At 43.3% G+C, this 19,046-nt stretch overlaps 1 protein-coding gene across 2 annotated transcripts in view; it reads right to left on the bottom strand.

Moving 5' to 3' along the window:
- Nucleotides 1-19,046, bottom strand: part of USP10 (ubiquitin specific peptidase 10) — a 64,283-nt gene that overhangs the window by 17,940 nt on the left and 27,297 nt on the right. Inside the window, exons 2-4 of one of the 2 annotated variants that reach the window (XM_068992058.1) lie at nucleotides 15,968-16,036; nucleotides 11,929-11,989; nucleotides 6,717-7,763 (exon numbers count right to left, since the gene is read on the bottom strand). In XM_068992058.1, coding sequence (XP_068848159.1) covers nucleotides 6,717-7,763; nucleotides 11,929-11,989; nucleotides 15,968-16,036 — 1,177 coding nt within the window. The remainder of the gene's footprint in view (nucleotides 1-6,716; nucleotides 7,764-11,928; nucleotides 11,990-15,967; nucleotides 16,037-19,046) is intronic. The other variant, XM_068992059.1, reaches the window with a different exon arrangement.

The raw sequence follows: 19,046 nt of genomic DNA, 5'->3' as shown, positions 1-19,046 counted from the left end.
CTTCCCCCCTGCTTCTCTCTCTGCTAAGAGCCTCCAGCTGTTCCTCTCCTACTGTGTTCCAAGGCCGACCGTGACTCGCTGACCTAGACCATGGATAGCACAGTGTTCACCAGCCACGTGGGATGAAGTAAGCTGGAGATTAATAGCTATGGATTATGGCAAACAACTCCACATAAGTTTGTGTGCAACGACCTGTGGAGCTGAAGTGAAAAGTGTTAGTCACTCAGTCACGCCTGACTCTTTGTGACCCCCGGGACTGTAGCCCACCAGACTCTTCTGACTGTTTCCAGGTAAAAATGGTGGAGTGGGTTGCCGTTTCCTCCTCCAGGGGATGTTCCCAATCCAGGGATCAAACCCATGTCTCCTGTGGCTCCTGCAACTGCAGGTAGATTCTTTACCACTGAGCCACCTGGGAACCTTGAAACCCTGCAGGAGTGGGAATTCCAACAGAGAAGTGGACTAAGGGCAAAAGTCCAGGAAGACAAGCCAGGAAACAAGGGTCTGCCACCCGATTCCACCACATTTACCCTGTAACCTGGGGCAGACAGTGCAGCCCCTGCAGGGAAATGGGGAGGGTCTGGATGATGTCTCACAAGGTCAGTTCCTCATAGAGGGTCCTTTAATCCTGCTCAGAAAATAAAGAGCTGAAACAAGCGAGAGAGAAGGAAAGGGACTAAAGGATGGAAGTCTGAGAGGACCAACACTTTTCAATTCTTCAAATGGAAATGTTTGCTTCAATTCCTTAAAGTTAAGTCTTGAATACTTTGTGTGTACATTAACAAAGTCACATTTTGAAAGGAAAGAAAGGTTGTAGAAAAAATTAAGATTAAATATCTTACTGTCTTGAGATTTTCCTCTTAATGTTCAGTTTTATAACACACTGTGCACTGAGCGTTTCTCCCCCAGATCAACTGATGGCCACACACTGATCCAGACGCTAACACCTGACAGGGCCTGCCGTGTGCTGCTCCTCTCCTCCGGCCCAAACAGCACAGGTGCAAAGACAAGGCTAATCCGAACAGTCACCCTCCTGTTTAGTGAATCCTCCTAAAATGAATGAATGTTGCTGCTCTAATTCAGAAGTCAATATTCACGATTTACAGACAAGCAAGTATGAATATCACTTTCAATTTTTTTGTATCACCACTATTTAATTAAGTTCCTTTTATAACAACATCACCGTTTCCATTTACTATTTTGCTAAAGTCCAATAAGCACTGTAATTATTGAGCTCAAAAAAATCAAAACCACGAAGGGCAGCCAAAGAGGAGAGGGAGAGCAGGGTATTTCCTGGGGTTGAAACTTTAAATCTGACTTATGGTCCCAAGTCACCAGTGTTGGTTATCTATTTTACCTTCTTTCAGGGCAAATTATCAGAAGTTGACTATAGTAACAAGTTTCCCCCTGAAAAGCGTTCTCATCAATCCATCGTTGTTGGTGTAATTTACTACTTGGATCTGTTTAGACAGTAACTTTAGGAGGGTGCTCTCTTCAAGCTATTTTTTCCACAGGAGCTGGCAGGTCTGCGGAGGAATGGTGTTACAGGAATGGCATAAAATGCCAGCACTGACTCCATACCACACAGAAGATACAAAATTGAAACCATTATTTTCAAACATTTAAATGGCTGAATTAAAGTTCAACCTTATGAAATCTGCTGACAGGCAAAAACATTGAGTGGTTAAGAGCCTTTCTTACAATTCAAGACATATATAGTAAACCACATACCTTACCACAAATCACTCAAATGAAATGATTTATAAACTCAATGGCAATACTAACACTGTCAAATGTATAAGTTCATAAGCCATGATTATTCTTACATATTTTATGTATCAAATTTTGTTTTCCTAAAGTCAGCACCTAGAGGTCATATTACCATTTAAAATCCATGAAAATGCAGGGCAAGAACTCTCACTGACTCTGAAGGCTCCACAGTTGGCTTGTCGCTGACACTCTGCTGCTGCTGACCTGCCTTTCTGTCATCCCCCTAAGTGTCCAGAACATTCTCCAAGTGCTTCCCTCTTCACTGCATCACTGTGGAAGAGCACACACTGTCCTGATTATCTGAGCAGGGGGAGGACAGTGAAGTGACCGGAATGTGCCGTTACCCACTGGTGGCAAATCAACTTACATTTCCTCCTGGTGAGAAAGGGAGTCCCATACAGGGAGGTCTATAAAGGATACAGAACAGAAATACCTGCAAGGACATACACCTGTCAAGTCAGATGTGGACTGAACTCTCAACCCACGTGAGTCTACACACAGGTGGTGGACCTCCTCCACTCAGGGCCTGTGCATGCTCACTGCCTGGACTGCTTGGGAGAATCTGAAGAGAATGAAAAACACTGGAGAAATTATTTCCCAAGGACAGGAGAAATATAGATATGATTTATAAACCACCAAAGCAAAGCTCAATTCGGGTATACTGTTTAAAAGAAATACAGATCCAATTTGTAGTGACTTTATTGCTCTCTCCAGCGACAATTTTTTAGGTCCAGAACAGTGTAAAATCATCTATTAAGTGCGTTTTACTAAAATTCATAATAAATGGCATGACTAGAGCCTCAATACCCCACAGAACAGAATGTTTTTCAGCGGTCTAAGACCTCAGTTTATATAGTTCTGAGACTAGAATTCTTGCTCCTATTTGGGCATTTGGCCTGGTCTTGCTCCTTGCCACCATTATTTACACACCTTTAAAACAGAATACACTGGTGCACAGTTTTGAAAGCAAAACATAAAGAACAAAATAACTGTGTGTGTGATCTGAAAGCATTTGCTATAATCCAGGTTTGGGAGAGTACAAGTGATCCCCAGTAGAAGTCCAGGAAGATTTTAGTGTTCATCACTCACCAGGGTATGTTCCATTCCAGGCTCTGGAGGCAGCACCAGCTGAGGCTGTCCCCGCTGCTTGTATCTGTCACAGTTACTCTCAACATGGGTGTGTGCCTCAGGTTCTGCACTTAGTTTCAACACAAGCTATAAGAATTAAGATTTTCACGTTCCTTTTGCTCATCTCCTGGCTCAGTTATTCCTACTGAAAAATGGCATATACTCCCTCTCAGACTGACATAAACCACTTCCTGAAACACGCAAGCCTCCCCAAGCCTCTGCAGGCCTCCTGTGCAGGTCCATGCTTCCCACCAGGTTGGGTAAGCGCTTTTCCCTTCCGTCTCCTGCTTAAATTAGAGTTTACACTTAAGAAAAACAGCGAAGAGAACAAAATGTTGACAAATGACACCATGAAGATGGTCTTGCCACCAAAGAACGTTAAGAGCAGAATGCAATGCAGTAATGGATAAACAGACCATGAGTAACTGAAATCTGGCTATATTTCACTCCAAAATGCTGTGTATGACTATTACTTTCTGTTTACAGTTGATCTGAGTTACATTTCATTTGTGGTTATACAAAACTAGCCAGCATTCATTAAGCACAGACATAATGACAGGGCAGAGAGATGATCCAGCAATGCGGACGCCCAAAATAAATGACCCTGGGGCCCAAAACTGGCCTGTGGATGCTGATATCCTTCTAAGAACTCAGAGAGAATAAACTTATTCAAACTGCTATTCCTTCCTGTTTCTTTCCCAAATTTAATAAATAAAATGATACACATAAAAATTATTCTCTCAGCAGAACCGGTTAGACGTTAATGCAAGTCAGATTCTATGACAGCCAACATCAACAGATCTTTTAATGTAGCTAGAATTTCACACAGTTAAATGCTGCTTAAAGTAAGTGGGCCTACCATTTAAGCTACGTCTGTGGTAGGGATCTGACCTACAACCACTTCAATATACCTTTTCATTTTTATCAGGTAAACCTCTCAGGAGGGGAATATGACAAAGGGGGAAAAAATTCTGAACAATCTACTTTACCTAAGCTCAGTGTGATTCCAACAGTTACTCAGTGTGACTATCACTGCATTATTTTTCAAGAAATACTGAAAAGTGTCAGCAACTACATTCTGTATTTCTAAGGTTCAATAACCAGGCTCAAAAGAATGAAACGTTTTAAAAGGAACCACACTTTTTTGCTCAGATAATGAAAACATTTTTTATAACTGACTTAATCAAAAACAAGGTTAAAAAAATAAATCTTGGGGGGAGGTAATGAGGACCATCAATTCAAAAGTGATTAGACTGTAGCAATACTCTGCACGAATACAATTAACTAAGAGCCCCCAGTGTTGCTCTATTTTATTTCTCTTTTGGAGGAGCCGCATCACTTGTTTCCCAACCAGGACTTGAAACTAGGCCCTGGCCCAGTGAAAGTGCTAACCACCGGACCACCAGGGAATTTCCTCACAATGTTCTAGAGCGTAGTTTACCATCAGATTTTAGCAAGTCAACTAGATTTTAACATACACAGCAAACTATGTATCAAACCACATTTAAAGTTATTTGACTAGAAGGCTTTAAAACATTTAAAATGAATCTTTTCTTTCTTCTTTTAAATAGATTGAGGAAATTTCCCAGGAATGAAGGTTTTCCTTGTGAAATGGGCTTCCCCGTGGCTGGGCAATAAAGCATCTGCCTGCAATGCAGGAGACCACCTACAATGCAGGACTCCCTCGTTGGATCCCTGGGTTGGGAAGGTCCGCTGGAGAAGGAAATAGCAACCAACTTCAGTATTCTTGTCTGGGAAATCCCATGGACAGAAGAGCCTAGCGGGCTACGGTCCATGGGGTCACAAAAGAGTCGGACACAACTGAGTAACTAAACCACCACCACCACCCTCTGTGAAGCAATTTTAGGAATACAAACAAAATGACAATGCCTTCTGACTTAAAGGGCTTCCCTGGTGGCTCAGCTGGTAAAGAATCCGCCTGCAATGTGGGAGACCTGGGTTCAATCCATGGGTTGGGAACGTCTCCTGGAGAAGGGAATGAAGGGAATGACTACCCACTCCAGTATTCTGGCCTGGGGTCACAAAGAGTCGGACACAACTGAGTGACTTTCACTTTCACTCTGACTTTAAACTTAGAATGTCTGCTTTTAAAAGCATCAGATCATGCATCTCCCACTACAGGTTAAGATGACATTTAACTTAATGATCTACACAAAGGCTGTTACTGTTCTCCCCTGACTCTTACAGCTTTCCCTTGCAATGAACACGTTTTAAAAAGTTACAATAAAAAATTCACCCAAATAACCTAAAAGTTATTTGTTTTAAAAGTCCAAAATGCTGATGCATCTATCAATTAACTCCTCATTTTAAGAGAAATCCAACACCTAGATTACTCAAAATAATATATTTTGTCTAAGGAATAAAATGCTCATTTAAAAACTTTTTAAAGTGTTGTTTGCTGTCATCTTACTATCAACAGAAGGATGTGCTTTATCTTTGCTGCAATCCTGGCCGTTCATAAGAGAGCATACACTTTGCATCTCGTTACTGCTTTCACCCTCATCATTTAGTGCCAAATGCTGTCAGGTATGCCAAAATGTTAAACCAGCAAACATTAAAGCCTAAATAAAGACAGTTCAGAACTTCCCTGGTGATCCAGTGGTTAAGAATCTGCCTGCCAATGCAGAGGACATGGGTTTAATACCCAATGTAGGAAGGTTCCACACGCCTCGGGGCAACTAAATTCATACATCACAACTACTAAAAGAAAGGAAGAAGAAAGTGAAGCCGCTCAGTTGTGTCCGGCTGTGTGACCCCATGGAATGCAGCCTACCAGGCTTCTCACCCATGGAATTTTCCAGGCAAGAGTACTGGAGCAGGTTGCCATTTCCTTCTCCAAGGGATCACCCCAAACCAGGGATCGAACCTGGCTCTCCCTCACTGCAGGCAGATGCTTCACCGTCTGACCCACCAGGCCCTCACTTAAGGGCCTGTGCTCCGCAATGAGAGGCCACCAAAATAAGCAGCACAGTCACCACATTCAGACAGCAGCCCCTGCTCGCCGCAACGAGAAAAGTCTCAGGAAGCAACTAACACCCGGTGCGGCCAATAAACTTAAAAACAAAGACGGTTCATTTTAACTGGGCCAGTGGGGTAAGAACCTGAAGTACTGGCTACTGGTAAACTCCTTGGATAATGAGTCCTGAAGAACAGCCCCAGCTTCTTAGGCATGTGTAAAAACATAAGCACTCCTGCTTCTGACTTCCCACCTTAACTTTAGAAACACAAGCCATGAGGCTTTACAGTTTTATTGTGAACTGGCCCTACTTTTTGAGCCTTAGAATATCAAATGAAACATTAACTTCAGGACAAACTGTTGCAGCTTTTCTTTTCCAGTCAAGAATTGGCCTTGGTGTGCTACAACTGAATAAAATCCATTTACTCAACCCAAAATAGGCATTAAAAAGAAAAAAAAAAACAGTACTGTCTTATATCCTAAGTACTGTCTTATAACTCCAAAGTGAGTGGAATCCTCAGGGATTACAACCCCGAGGTCATAATAACTGGAACACAGACAGGACTACCCATCAGTCACACAAGGGAGCACAACTACTCAGTCAGAAGGCAAGGCGTGGAAATGTAATCTGTCAAATGACTGATAACGGACATGGATTTTCCACTTAATGAAAAAGATATCCCTCCCCGCCCAATTCTGCTCATATGTCCTTTTAGTGACACATAAGGCACAGGTGTTGTTCAGAAATTCGTCTGAACACACAGGTAACCTGCTATCGCTCTGGATAACAGTGCAGACTGTCTGCTCCCATCTTGGCCTCAGACCTGTATCTTTGGAACTATACCTGCAATCTTTATGGCTACAGGATCCTCTGAAACTGGAATCAGCCCTTCCTTGACTTCCGCCTGCTTTTCAGAGACCAGGGGAGACGTGGCAGGAGGGGAATACTTAGTTTCCACAGAAACCACAGGCGAGGAAGAGGAAGAGGGCTTAGAATCATGAAAAAGACTGGCCCACGACTTGGCGGGCTGACTGGCGGGCACAGTGCCCGCTGCGGAGGCCGGGGCATCCGCAGGAGGTGGGGCGCTCTCGGCCATGGCGGGGTCCGAGTCTGCGCTCTCCACAGTGTGCAACTCCACCCCGTTGGCAGCTGTGCCCTCACCCAAGGATTCAAGTATTTGTCCATTAGTGACTCCAAGGTTCTCAGTAGTATCAGTCCCCACGGAGGGCTGAGCCACAGCTGTCCTCAACAGAGTATCCCTGCCGGCCTCAGCAGGGAGGCAGGAGGCCTCTGAGTCGGCCCCGGGGCAGCCCTCGGGCTGCCCTGCAGTCCTGGCCCCACCATCCAGGGCTCCGAGGAAAGCCCCGGCAGGCCCGGCGTCGCTGACAAAGTCCGTGGCATCCTGAGGGCTGCCCCAAGTCCGGGGGGTCCCTGCCATGGGTACATCCCCCATCAAGTCCACGTCCTCGGCGCCTACGCTGTTGGGGACTGCTGGGCCGGCATGGCCATTGACCAGGGCTTCCGCGGAAGGTCCACCCTCACCACCATCTTTCAAGTAACTGTAATATCCAGGGGGACGTTTTTTCTTCTTTTTACGCTCCCTTTGTCCAAGACCACCTGAAACACCATCGTTCTCTAAAGCTTCCGCCTCGGCATGAGAGCCGCCATCCAGGGCAAGGGCAGGGCCCGGGTACTGGCAATTGGCGGAGCTATAGTTCTCTTCTTTATCAATGTCATCGGGGAGCTTTTTGGAAGTTGTGCAGCTAAGGATAAATTCAGGGGCCTGAGGATTCAATGTGCTTGAAATACTGTAGTTGGGAGTTCTCGGCAAAGTGTCACTCGGTTCAATTACTTCATTAACACCAAATTCAATTCTCTGATAGTCGTGTCCTGTTTAGAAAGAAAATAATCAGTAAATATCCCACTAGTTAAGAACACAGCTATACAACTTATAAACAAACATCTCAGTAATTATTTCGTTTTGAAACTGAAACCTTAAAATCTTGCAGTATTAACAAAGCTAAAACATTTCTGTGCTAAATAAGTAATTTGCTGAAATAAATAATAACCACAAAATTATATTTAATTTGGAGATATGAAATACAGAAGCTGGTATCCATTTTCCACTCACAATAGTTAAGGCAGAAATTAAAATGAAACTTTGAATAGGAAACAAATGCTATTCTGCCTGTCTGAACATGTCTCTCAATGCAATCTGATTTTATTAGTTTATTTTATGCCTAAGACTAGGGCATATATATTTTGGAAAACTTAATTTTTAAAAATCAACATGACCAACTTGGGGACTTGAAAACCACTGCTTGCTCGTGCTCTCTCTCTATATATATATATTATATATATATGGTTTCTCTAATTTGTGCCAATTTAATAATTCAAAAAGTATGAATTATACAAAAGCACTCTTTCAAATTATCCATTTCCCAGACTCTTCTATTAACAACCTTAACTGAAGCCCCAAAATGGCCTTTCATGAGTGCCTGTGACTTCTCCTAAATTAATTCATATTGGATTAACCCCATGGATAAGGAAGGTGCTTCCAAAAATCCCAAAAGATAAAGTTAGGACTGCAAACCTTTAAAAATCTCCTTGAAATCCTTTAATACCTCTTCCCCACTAACAACAATCCACATATTCTATCCATTTAAGATGGACATTTTTTTCACAGATCACATCTCAAAAATTAGGGTGAGTTTCAGAATCAACTGAGTTTCTCAAGAGAAACTAAACACCAATGTCATCTTATATCTGATGAAATAGTGACACATTTTGAAGTGAGGAAAGGATGTGTTTTTTAATTTATTTTTCATGCACTACTGAAGACTTCTCAAGTCTAGTACAAGGGGCCCACTTTTTCTCAAGGCATTTATTTCAAGCAAAAAAAAAAATCACAGTACCAAAATAATCATATTCTACTCAGAAAACTGAATATATTTTACTTTGGAAATATTTTTAGAGGAGAAAAAACAGCCCCACAGAGGGGCCAGGGCCCTAAATAGTTTTCTAATTCTCCATTTGGTTTGATATCACACACCCTGGGAGTGGGGAGAATACACCAGCCCAACAGCAAAACACTCCTGAAAAAAGAACATGATGATGGTTACAGCTAACCATCTATAGAGATCGAGAGGACAATTTCAATCCTCTGGTCCCTGAGCACTGATTCGTGGTTTCCTTATTTTGAAAACAATCACCAAAGGAAATATATTTCTCCATTATCCCTAAAAGTGAACTGTCCAGTTTGCTTCCAGGGAGCTCCATCCAGTGAGGCTGCAAGGATGCAGAGCTGCTCTGTGGACCAAGACGGGTGTCGCTGAAGCAGGGAGGCCACCATTCAGAGACTGGGATGTGCATCGGGAGTCACAGTGAAGTTAGTATGTGCTGTACCATGCACCCTGTGCAGAGTTTGGTTGTTCACAACAGTGCGTTCCACATCACAATCATTAATCTTACCGTAACATACAACACTCCAGAATGTGATGTGATATTAAGGGAACCATTCTGATATGCTACAGTTGTTACCAAAATATTTACCAGACTGTGGACAGTGTGACCACATCCTGCCCAGAACAGTTCGGTTCCTGTTCTTACGCAAGAACACGGGTTGTGGACAGACCATGCATGCACTCCAGGGCAGAGAAGTCAGGACAGGCCCAACCTGTCGGGCTGGAAAGTGGTGGAAGGCCTGCAAGCTCAGGAGCACCTGGATCATCAGGCAGGGGATTTGTTGGGGGAAGGAAAATTAGCTCAAACCAACAATCACACCCTAACATGGCACTCTCAAAGCCTGTGCACTGCAGCACTCACAGTACGGTATCCTGGGGTGCCCGGATGGGGTCCTGAAGTCCGAGATGCTCAGAGGCACCCAGGAGATGCTCATGGCCACATCTGTCTGAGAATCACTGCTTAAGTGGCTTCCTCAGCTGACTTCTCCAATCAGTTCATAGTGACTCAAGTCAATAATCATGGAGCTTTCAGCCATGTGCAAAATGTTTATTATCAAGGGGGAGGGCTACAGAGATTAGTAAGGCAAGGTCCCTGCCTCAGGGGATTACATCTATAGGGAGACAGACATCAAAGACGGAAATGATGGAAGCAGAGGGTGGGTGAGATAAAGCCTTACAGCTTTACAAGAATTCATTGTATGACTCAGGGAGCTTAAACAGGGGCCCTGTGACAACCTAGAGGGGTGGGATGGGGTGAGAGGTGGGAGGGAGGTTCATGTTGATATATGGCAGAAACCAACACAATACTGTAATTATCCTTCAAATAAAAATAAATAAATTTACAAAACAAAATGCTCCTCAACACACACACAAAGAGATCTATCTGGATTAGAAACTACAGAGAGGTCAGAGGAGCTGGCAGGATAACCGGATGGGGGAGGGGATGGGAGGGGAGGAGGGACAAGGCTACTTTCCACTTTGGGGACTAACTTAAAAAGGCCACATTAGGAGCCCCCACCTAGAGTGTGCGGAGCCGGCTGTGGTGGGAAGTGCCAGAACAAATCACTCTAAAGCGCTCATCCAAAACCATCCTCAGGGTTTACAACACTGCAGACACTGTACTGTGCAGCTGCTGCACACTGAAACGGATGAGCTGCGGTCTCTGCCACCCACAGCTGAACTCAGCCTAAACAGGGAGGCAGGTTCACTGGATACTGGACAGTGAGCTGGCACTGTAGCAGAAATAAAAATAACAGAATAGGACAGAAGAGGCCTTGGGGAACAGGGGCCTTTAAGCTGGCCTCTCTCAATGTGAGCAGCTGTGTCTTTGGCAGATTAAAAGACGGACTTGAGAGGAGAGAGGGGAGAAGGGAGAAAAAGAGCCAAGAAGCGTAACTGAGCAGGGATTCCAGCCTGGCGTGGGTGGGGGACATCGTGAGAGCGAGGAGGAGGGAGTGGAGCAGAGGGGAGAAGCGCTGCGACACTGGGGGTCTGAGGGAGGCGGAGCCTTCATCTGCAGCCAAAGCCCCTGGGAGGATGGTAAAGGCACGACCTGGACCAGGGCTCTGACAATAGGGAAGACGGCGAGACATCTGGAGCCCAAGCAAACACCGGCAGCACAGCGGCTACGTGCCAAGTACTGGAAGTCAGGGAGCACCTCAACCCACAGACGACAAGGGGGCTCCAGAGGCTGGGAGGCCCGGCAAGGGTGTCTGGGTCCCTCTGACGTCTCTTATTTTATCCTCATCCTAAGTCATCATTAGAACTCTTCTCTACCTTATGTTTCTTATAAAGCTGCTAATAATTTTAGATAAAATCATTTTCTCATTTGTCTGCAGATAAAAAGTTTACATGGTCTCTGCAAGGTTTATATTTAAATCTAAATTATAATAAAACCCTTTCTGACAATGCTATAGAAACAGGGAACCAAATCACTGCTCTCAAAGAAAAGGTTCAGCCTCCAGCTTCTCCAAGGCCAGTGAGGACCCTGAGCGTGATGCAAACTGGAAAGCGGTCTAGACAGGTTTGACACGGGCAGTGGCAGCCGGCAAGATGAGAGGACCCTACTGTTAGTGACATGTAACACATATGAGAGGGCTGCAACTGAGTAAGCATCACCTCCAGTGATCAGCTCAGTGTCTGGGACAGAGACAGCCAGCTACTCAGTCATAACAGGACAGGAGGTGAAGAGGTCACCTGAATTCCCAAGAGCCCTGATGACAGGCGTGGACATAACCGCAAACTCAGGACAAGAGAAACAAGCTGCCACTGAGCCGGGTGGAAAGCACGTACTCAGAGACTTGCCAGCTCTGGGCCCAACAGCCGGTGCACTCGACAGAGAGCCCGCTCCAGAACCCGCACAGAGAGCCTTGGCTGTGATGGGCACACCTGTGCCAGAGGATCCTCACGAAACCAACAGTAACGAGGAATTATTCCCAAAACTCACCTTGGAGGACTGACACTCTGAAGCACAGAATAAACTTTAATTCATTAGCCAAAGTGGTTTGGTGATTAAAGCTACTGGAGTTTACAATAAAAACATCAAGCAGAAAGGGAAAGGAAGGAAGCCTGCCCCCATGGCGCGTGCTTACCGTCGGGGAGGTCACCAGCAGCCTGTGCGCCACAAAGAACTGTCCCGCCGTATGGAGGAAGCTGCCCAGGGAAGTGGAAAACAGAGTTTAACTCAAAAAACTGTTAAAGTTCAACACATGCTATTTCATTAAAGCAACCCTCATTAAAAGGCTATTTATCCATGCAACTTCTCATAACACTATTTTTAACAAAATAACACAGATGGGGAGACAGTAAGATTAAATACCTTCATTTTAAAACACCATTAGAAAGCTTTCCAATACTGATTGCTATTAAACAGATCCAAAAATGAGGTAAAAAATTAAAATGGGCTCCAATGGACATGTCAGTCAGCTACAAAAGGCTCATGACACACCCTCTGTTTCACAGGAGTTGCAGAGTACACATCAAATACTATAAACACTTGTCTTTGTCCACTGACCAGTACAGAGTCTTCGTGACCATCTGCACACATTGCTCACCATCACTACAAGTCCACTCAGCCACAGGCAGGAACCAAGCCTGGGGACAGTGAACAAAGCAGCTGGGAAAGAAAAGCCTGAGAATCACGGCTCTCTTTTAACAGGGTGCCTTAAATAACTGGATTAACAGCTGGCAACCACATTCCTTGTTTGGAAAAGAGACAGCAAAATGGCCAGTGCCTGGGCTCTCCGCAAAATGCAGGAAGGTATCATGAATATGCCAATTTCTTTCCCTCCTAGCTATTCCATAATACTTGGGAAAGTGAAGTGAAAGTGAAAGTGAAGTCGCTCAGTCGTGTCAGACTCTTTGCGACCCCGTGGACTGTACCCCACCAAGCTCCTCTGTCCATGGGATTCTCCAGGCAAGAGTACTAGAGTGGGTTGCCATTTCCTTCTCCAGAGGATCTTCCCGACCCAGGGATCGAAACCAGGTCTCCTGCATTGCCAGCAGATTCTTCACAGTCTGAGCCGCCAGAGAAGCCCAAGAAAACAAAGGAACTGACCACTTTCTGGACTTGAGAGGAGTGCATATTTCCACCACACAGGGGCACTCCAGCACTCATCACGGCAAAGCACTGTGTCCCCAGGCAGGCTGCACTTGAGCCTAAAGTGCAAGGCCATTCCACACACGACTCCAACGCTCCCATCTGGTGCCCCAGCCTTTATCACTGGCGTGGACACACAGAGCAATTCAGTGTGTCTCAGAAAGCCACAAATCACGATGACGTCCCTCTGCAGTCACAGAAGACAGCAAACTCCCAGACACAGCCTTTATTCCACTGATGACACTAGGGTGCCCCCTGGTGATAAAAATCTAACTTGTAAGGCACTCACCCAAGTCTTGTTTTTTGGAATCAGACTGTACTCACAATCTAGGGAGTAGGAGAGCCAAGACGTGTAAACAGAGCCCCTGGCATGCCCCAGGGCAATGCTGCTGTTTTCTGCTAAGTGTGTTTAAAACACTTACTTTGGTTTACTAACTTGGTAAGAGCATAACTGGGCATTACTAGAATGCCAGAATGAGTTCAGGCACAGAAAACGTGTATTTTTTTTTCTACTCCATACACTGCATAAGGTGCCTGTGATGCAGCAAACCTCCATCAGCTCTAAGAAACCCCTTTATGGTAACTGGGTATAATAAAAATGCAGCAGAATAAAACTGCAAGAATTGTTCAAAGTTCTCTCTTTAACTATACAGTTACTTATAAGAACAGAGAATTTTCTAAGCAAAAATATATAATCTCACACACAAAAGGAAACTGAGCAACAGAAAAAGCTGAAATTTATTTGTATTAGATACAAAACCAAACCAACTTACTCTGAAAACAGTGCTACCATATTGTGAAGTCAATACTCAGGACCTTCAATAATAAGAAGGTAGTATTTTTAAATCTTTTTGCTATTGCTATGGGGTGAGGGGTAGAGCCCCACCACCCACACCCATACACACACACACTCAACACCACAATCTCAAGTTGTATTACATACCGAAGTGAAAACAAAAACTTTAAAAACTTTTTAAATGTCTTTATGACCTCAGGGAAGGAAAAAAATTTCTTAAAATATTTTAAAAATCCACAAACTATGAGGAAAAGAAATACAAGACATTAAAACTTTAAAATGTACTCCCAAAGATTATTAACCCTATAAAACAGTAAGAAAAAAACAAGCCATTTGATAAAAATACGGACAAAAGATACAGAACAGGTAATTAACAGAAATAGAAATCTACTCTGCCAATGGACATATGAAAGTAATGTAATGGTGCTCAAATGTTTATAATCTGGGAGATTTAAATTAAAACAACAAAAATCCACTTACTCCATCAGATTAACAAAAATTTTAAGTATGTCTATACTGAGAATGGGGCTTTCCAGGAGATACTAGTGGTAAAGAATCCAAGTGTCAATACAAGAGATGTGGGTTTAATCCCTGGGTTGAGAAGATTCCCTGGAGAAGGAAATGGCAGCCCACTCCAGTATTCTTGCCTGGGAGATCTCATGGACAGACTGGGAATTATCAAAAATTTTCCATTTTAATGGGGTCTAAAAGATCCCTATAGTTATGGCTATGGTCTTCCCAGCGGTCATGTAGAGTTGTGAGAGCTGGACCATAAAGAAGGCAGAACACCAAAGAACTGATGCCTTCAAACTGTGGTGCTGGAGAAGAGAAGGTCCTAAAAGTCCCTTGGACAGCAAGAAGATCAAAACAGTCAATCTTAAGGAAAATCAACCCTGAATACTGGTTGGAAGGACTGATGCTGAAGTTGAAGCTCCAGTATTTTGGTCATCTGATGAAACCAGCTGATTCAATAGAAAAGTAGAAAAGTCCCAGATGCTGGGAAAGATCAAGGGCAGAAGGAGAAGAGGGCATCAGAGAGTGAGTGGTTGGATGGCATCACCAATGCAATGGACATGAACTTGGGCAAGCAGATGGTAAGGGACCGGGAGGCCTGGTGTGCTGTAGCCCATGGGGTCGCAAACAGTATGCCGTGACTGACAACAGCAAAGACTCTCGTGCACTAATGATGGAAATGCAGACTGTTAAATCCACTTAGAGAGCAGATGCACTCAAGATGCTTATTCCTTGCAGGGCGCCAAAATTCCATTCCTAGGAATACTTCTTGGAGAAACCCACAGAGGAGCATGAGGAGACATGACAAAATATGATTACTGCCACATTTCTGTACTAATGGAAGAACTGAAGACCTAGACAGTCCCCCTCAACATGAAAACAGCTAAGTTCAATATTTAACAGTTAACGGACAATTTTCTGGCAATTCAGTGGTTCGGACTCTGCGCTTTCACTCCTGTGGGCACCCAAGTTCATTCCCTGCTCAGGGAACTAAGATCCACAGGACACAGCCAAAAATAAAATTTAACAATTAAAATCAAAGAACAAGAACAAAATGTCCAAATAAATCTAAAGAGTATTTAGCTTAAAATAAACAAACTAGAGAATGATGAATACAGTATGAAACCACTTTGTTGTTGTTTAGTCACAAGGCAGGTCTCTTTTGCGACCCCATGGACTGCAGCCCACTAGGCTCCTCTGTCAATCGGATTTTTCAGGCAAAAATACTAGAGTGGGTTGCCATTTCCTTCTCCAGGGGAATCTTCCTGACCCAGGGATCAAACCCACTTCTCCTGCATTGCAGGTAGATTCTTTACTGCTGAGCCCCTGGGGAAGCCCCTGATGAGACATTTTAACCGCACAAAACAATAAACAGCATATACTTGCACAGTAAGAGGTGAAGATCACAGCCAGGAAACAAAATGTACTGTACATTTTTGGCAGAGTTTCAGTATTTCTGGGGAATAAGGCGAACGCAAGGATACAACAGAAGCTTCAACTGTCTCTGTAATGTTTTGCTATTTACAAGTATAGCAAAATGTTAACAGTAGTCAAATCCAATGGATGGGTCCACTCCTTTTTTCATGTTAGCCTCCACACTTTTCTGTACTTTGGAATTCCTAATTAAAAGGCATAAATCAAAAAAAAAAAAAAAACCCCGATCTAAAATATAACCATCAATTAAATCTATGCATGCACTCAATAAAACAAAATTTTGTCTTACCTCAACTGAAGCGCGAGGAGTCACAAAGAACTGATTGAATTCATCAGGGCTAAAATCTCCAAAAATATACTGGGGAAAAAAAAAGAATCACAGATCACATAAAATATACAAATCACTCAGTTTCAGAAAACAGTGTTACATGGACCCTATAAAGAATCCGCCAGGAGCCCCCAAGACCCTCTCCAGGAAACAGACAGTGCTGTCTGGAGCTCCTTCACAGTCCCACTGCAGAGGTCTTTAAGTCTAGATAAAACCTTAGGGTTTTATGGAAGAAAATCAAAATGATGAGCCTTATGATGGGAGAAAACGTTCCAGACAATATCAACTGCCAGCAAGGATGTGAAGCAACTAGAGATGCAGAAAGGCACAGCAACTCAGGGGAAAAAAGAGTTCGGCAGTTCCTTATAAAGTTTACTTACCACAACCCAGCAAGCCTACTCCTAAGCATTTACCAAAGAGAAATGAAGAACAATGTCCACAAAAAAAAAAAAAACCTGCATGCTGAAGTTTACAACAACTGTACTCATAGTCACCAGAAACTGAAAAGTATCCCAATGTGGATCAACAGGTGGACATGATGCATGAACGTGATGATCTACTAATCAATGACTCTCTAAAGCATCACCCTAAGTGAAGCATCAGACTTACAAGGCCACAAGCGCTACGGACAGAAAACAGATCCGTGGCTTCCAGGTCACGGATTACAAAAAAGCACAAGGGAACTTTGCTTCACAGGGAAAGCCTGTTAGAGAAATAGTAAACTTCCGATGTGCCTAGGAAACACATCCACCAATATATTAATGATTTCAGTTCTTGAATATGGATGGACAACAAAAAACCAAAGACATGAGAGGGGGCAATAAACAGCAATAAAGAGGGTTACTATTAAAACAGGGGAAATGAATCTGTGTAAACAAAACAAGGGAAACAGAAAAGAAGTTAAAATTCTAATCTGTATCCTGAAAGAAATTCTAGCAGGTAAAGTAAGCAGAATGTCCAGAAAAAAAAAAGGAGAGAACAAGGAAGTATTCAAAGAAATCAAAGGATTATTAAATTTAAATTACTAAATTTACAAACTCAACAGAAGATCTTAAAGAACCAAAATCAATACAGCAAGACAGCAATGCTTTGAAAGTTCCAAGGAAAAAAGCGTTTCTTTTTGTTTTCATAGAATTCTATTCTATAGTTACTAGTCAAGTGCAAAAGGCAAAATAATTCTTGACTCTCATACACACTTGGGATAGGTGGAGGTGGGCTGCTTAAGAATTCCAGAAAATGCATTCATGGGATACAAGAGCAGTAACAAACAAGCAGGACCCAAAAGATGATCAATACTGTGGACGTGAAGCCCAACGCAAACATGAAGGAAGACTCACGTGGCTTTATTTAATACCGACAACAGGAATGCTGTCCACGTAAAAGAGAGCCACTCTACCTTCTAAGCGGCTACTTTAATTCACAATGTGGGAAGACACATTAGTATAGGAAGTGAATGTTCTTACAGGATTGCTAAGTTTTTCTCTTCAGGCTGGATTTCTCTTGGAAAGATAAAAATAAATGAAATACTCTTTGAAATCACACGTCTAAGTACACTTTCTTATTTGAGTTTTCATACAATCTAAAGTATTAAAAAAAAAAAAAAACAGAAATTGGTCAATCCAGTAAGAGAACTAAAATTTCAAATGATTCATGTCAATGAACAGGAAGGGGAGGAATCGTGACCCAGCAAGCCTTCTACCAGTCTGCTGGAACAAACCTCATGGTCAATCATCAGAACACTTCAGTTCAGTCGCTCAGCTCTGTCTGACTCTTTGAGACCCGAGGACTGCAGCATGCCAGGCTTCCCTGTCCATCACCAACTCCCAGAGTTTGCTCAAACTTATTTCCATCTAGCCAGTGATGCTATCTAACCATCTCATCCTCTGTCATTCCTTTCTCCTCCCATCTTCAATCTTTTTCAGCATCAGGGTCTTTTCCAATGAGTCATTTCTTCCCATCAGGTGGCCAAAGTATTGGAGTTTCAGCTTCAGCATCAGTCCTTCCAATGAATACTCAGGACTGACTTCCTTTAGGATGGACTGGTTGGCTCACCTTGCAGTCCAAGGGATTCCCAAGAGTCTTCTCCAACACCACAGGTCAAAAGAATCAATTCTTTGGCACTCAGCTTTCTTTATAGCCCAACTCTCACATCTATACATGACTACTGGAAAAACCATAGCCTTGACTAGACGGACCTTTGTTGGCAAAGTAATGTCTTTACTTTTTAATATGCTATCTAGGTTGGTCACAACTTTTCTTCCTAGGAGCAAGCATCTTTTAATTTCATTGGAGCAGTGATTTTGGAGCCCAAGAAAATAACGTCTCTTACCTTTTCCACTGTTTTCCCATCTATTTGCCATGAAGTGATGGGACCAGATGCCATGATCTCAGTTTTCTGAAAGTTGAGTTTTAAGCAAACTTCTTCACTCTCAAGAGGCTCTTTAGTTTTTCTTCGCTTTCTGCCATAAGGGTGGTGTCATCTGCATATCTGAGGTTATTGATATTTCTCCCGCCAATCTTGATTCCAGCTTGTGCTTCATCCAGCCCAGCGTTTTTCATGATGTACTCTACATGTCAGTTAAATAAGCAGGGTGACAATATACAACCTTGACATACTCCTTTCCTTATTTGGAACCAGTCTGCTGTTTCATGTCCAGTTCTAACTGTTGCTTCTTGACCTGCATACAGATTTCTCAGGAGGCAGTTAAGGTGGTCTGGTATTCCCATCTCTTTAAGAATTTTCCACAGTTTGTTGTGATCCACACAGTCAAAGGCTTTGGCATAGTCAATAAACCAGAGGTAGACGTTCTTCTGGAACTCTGTCCCTTTTTCGATGACCCAGCAGATGTTGGCAATTTGATCTCTGGTTCTTCTGCCTTTTCTAAAACCAGCTTGAACATCTGGAAGCTCACAGTTCACATACTGTTGAAGCCTGGCTTGGAAAATTTTGAGCATTACTTTGCTAGAATGTGAGATGAGTGCAATTGTGCGGTAGTTCGAGCGTTCTGTGGCATTGCCTTTCTTTGGGACTGGAATGAAA

This window comes from Capricornis sumatraensis, chromosome 20 (assembly GCF_032405125.1).
Source record: "Capricornis sumatraensis isolate serow.1 chromosome 20, serow.2, whole genome shotgun sequence".
Classification (NCBI taxonomy): Eukaryota; Metazoa; Chordata; class Mammalia; order Artiodactyla; family Bovidae; genus Capricornis; species Capricornis sumatraensis.
Note: the sequence above shows the minus strand (reverse complement) of the source record. Positions and strands in the feature narration are given on the sequence as shown.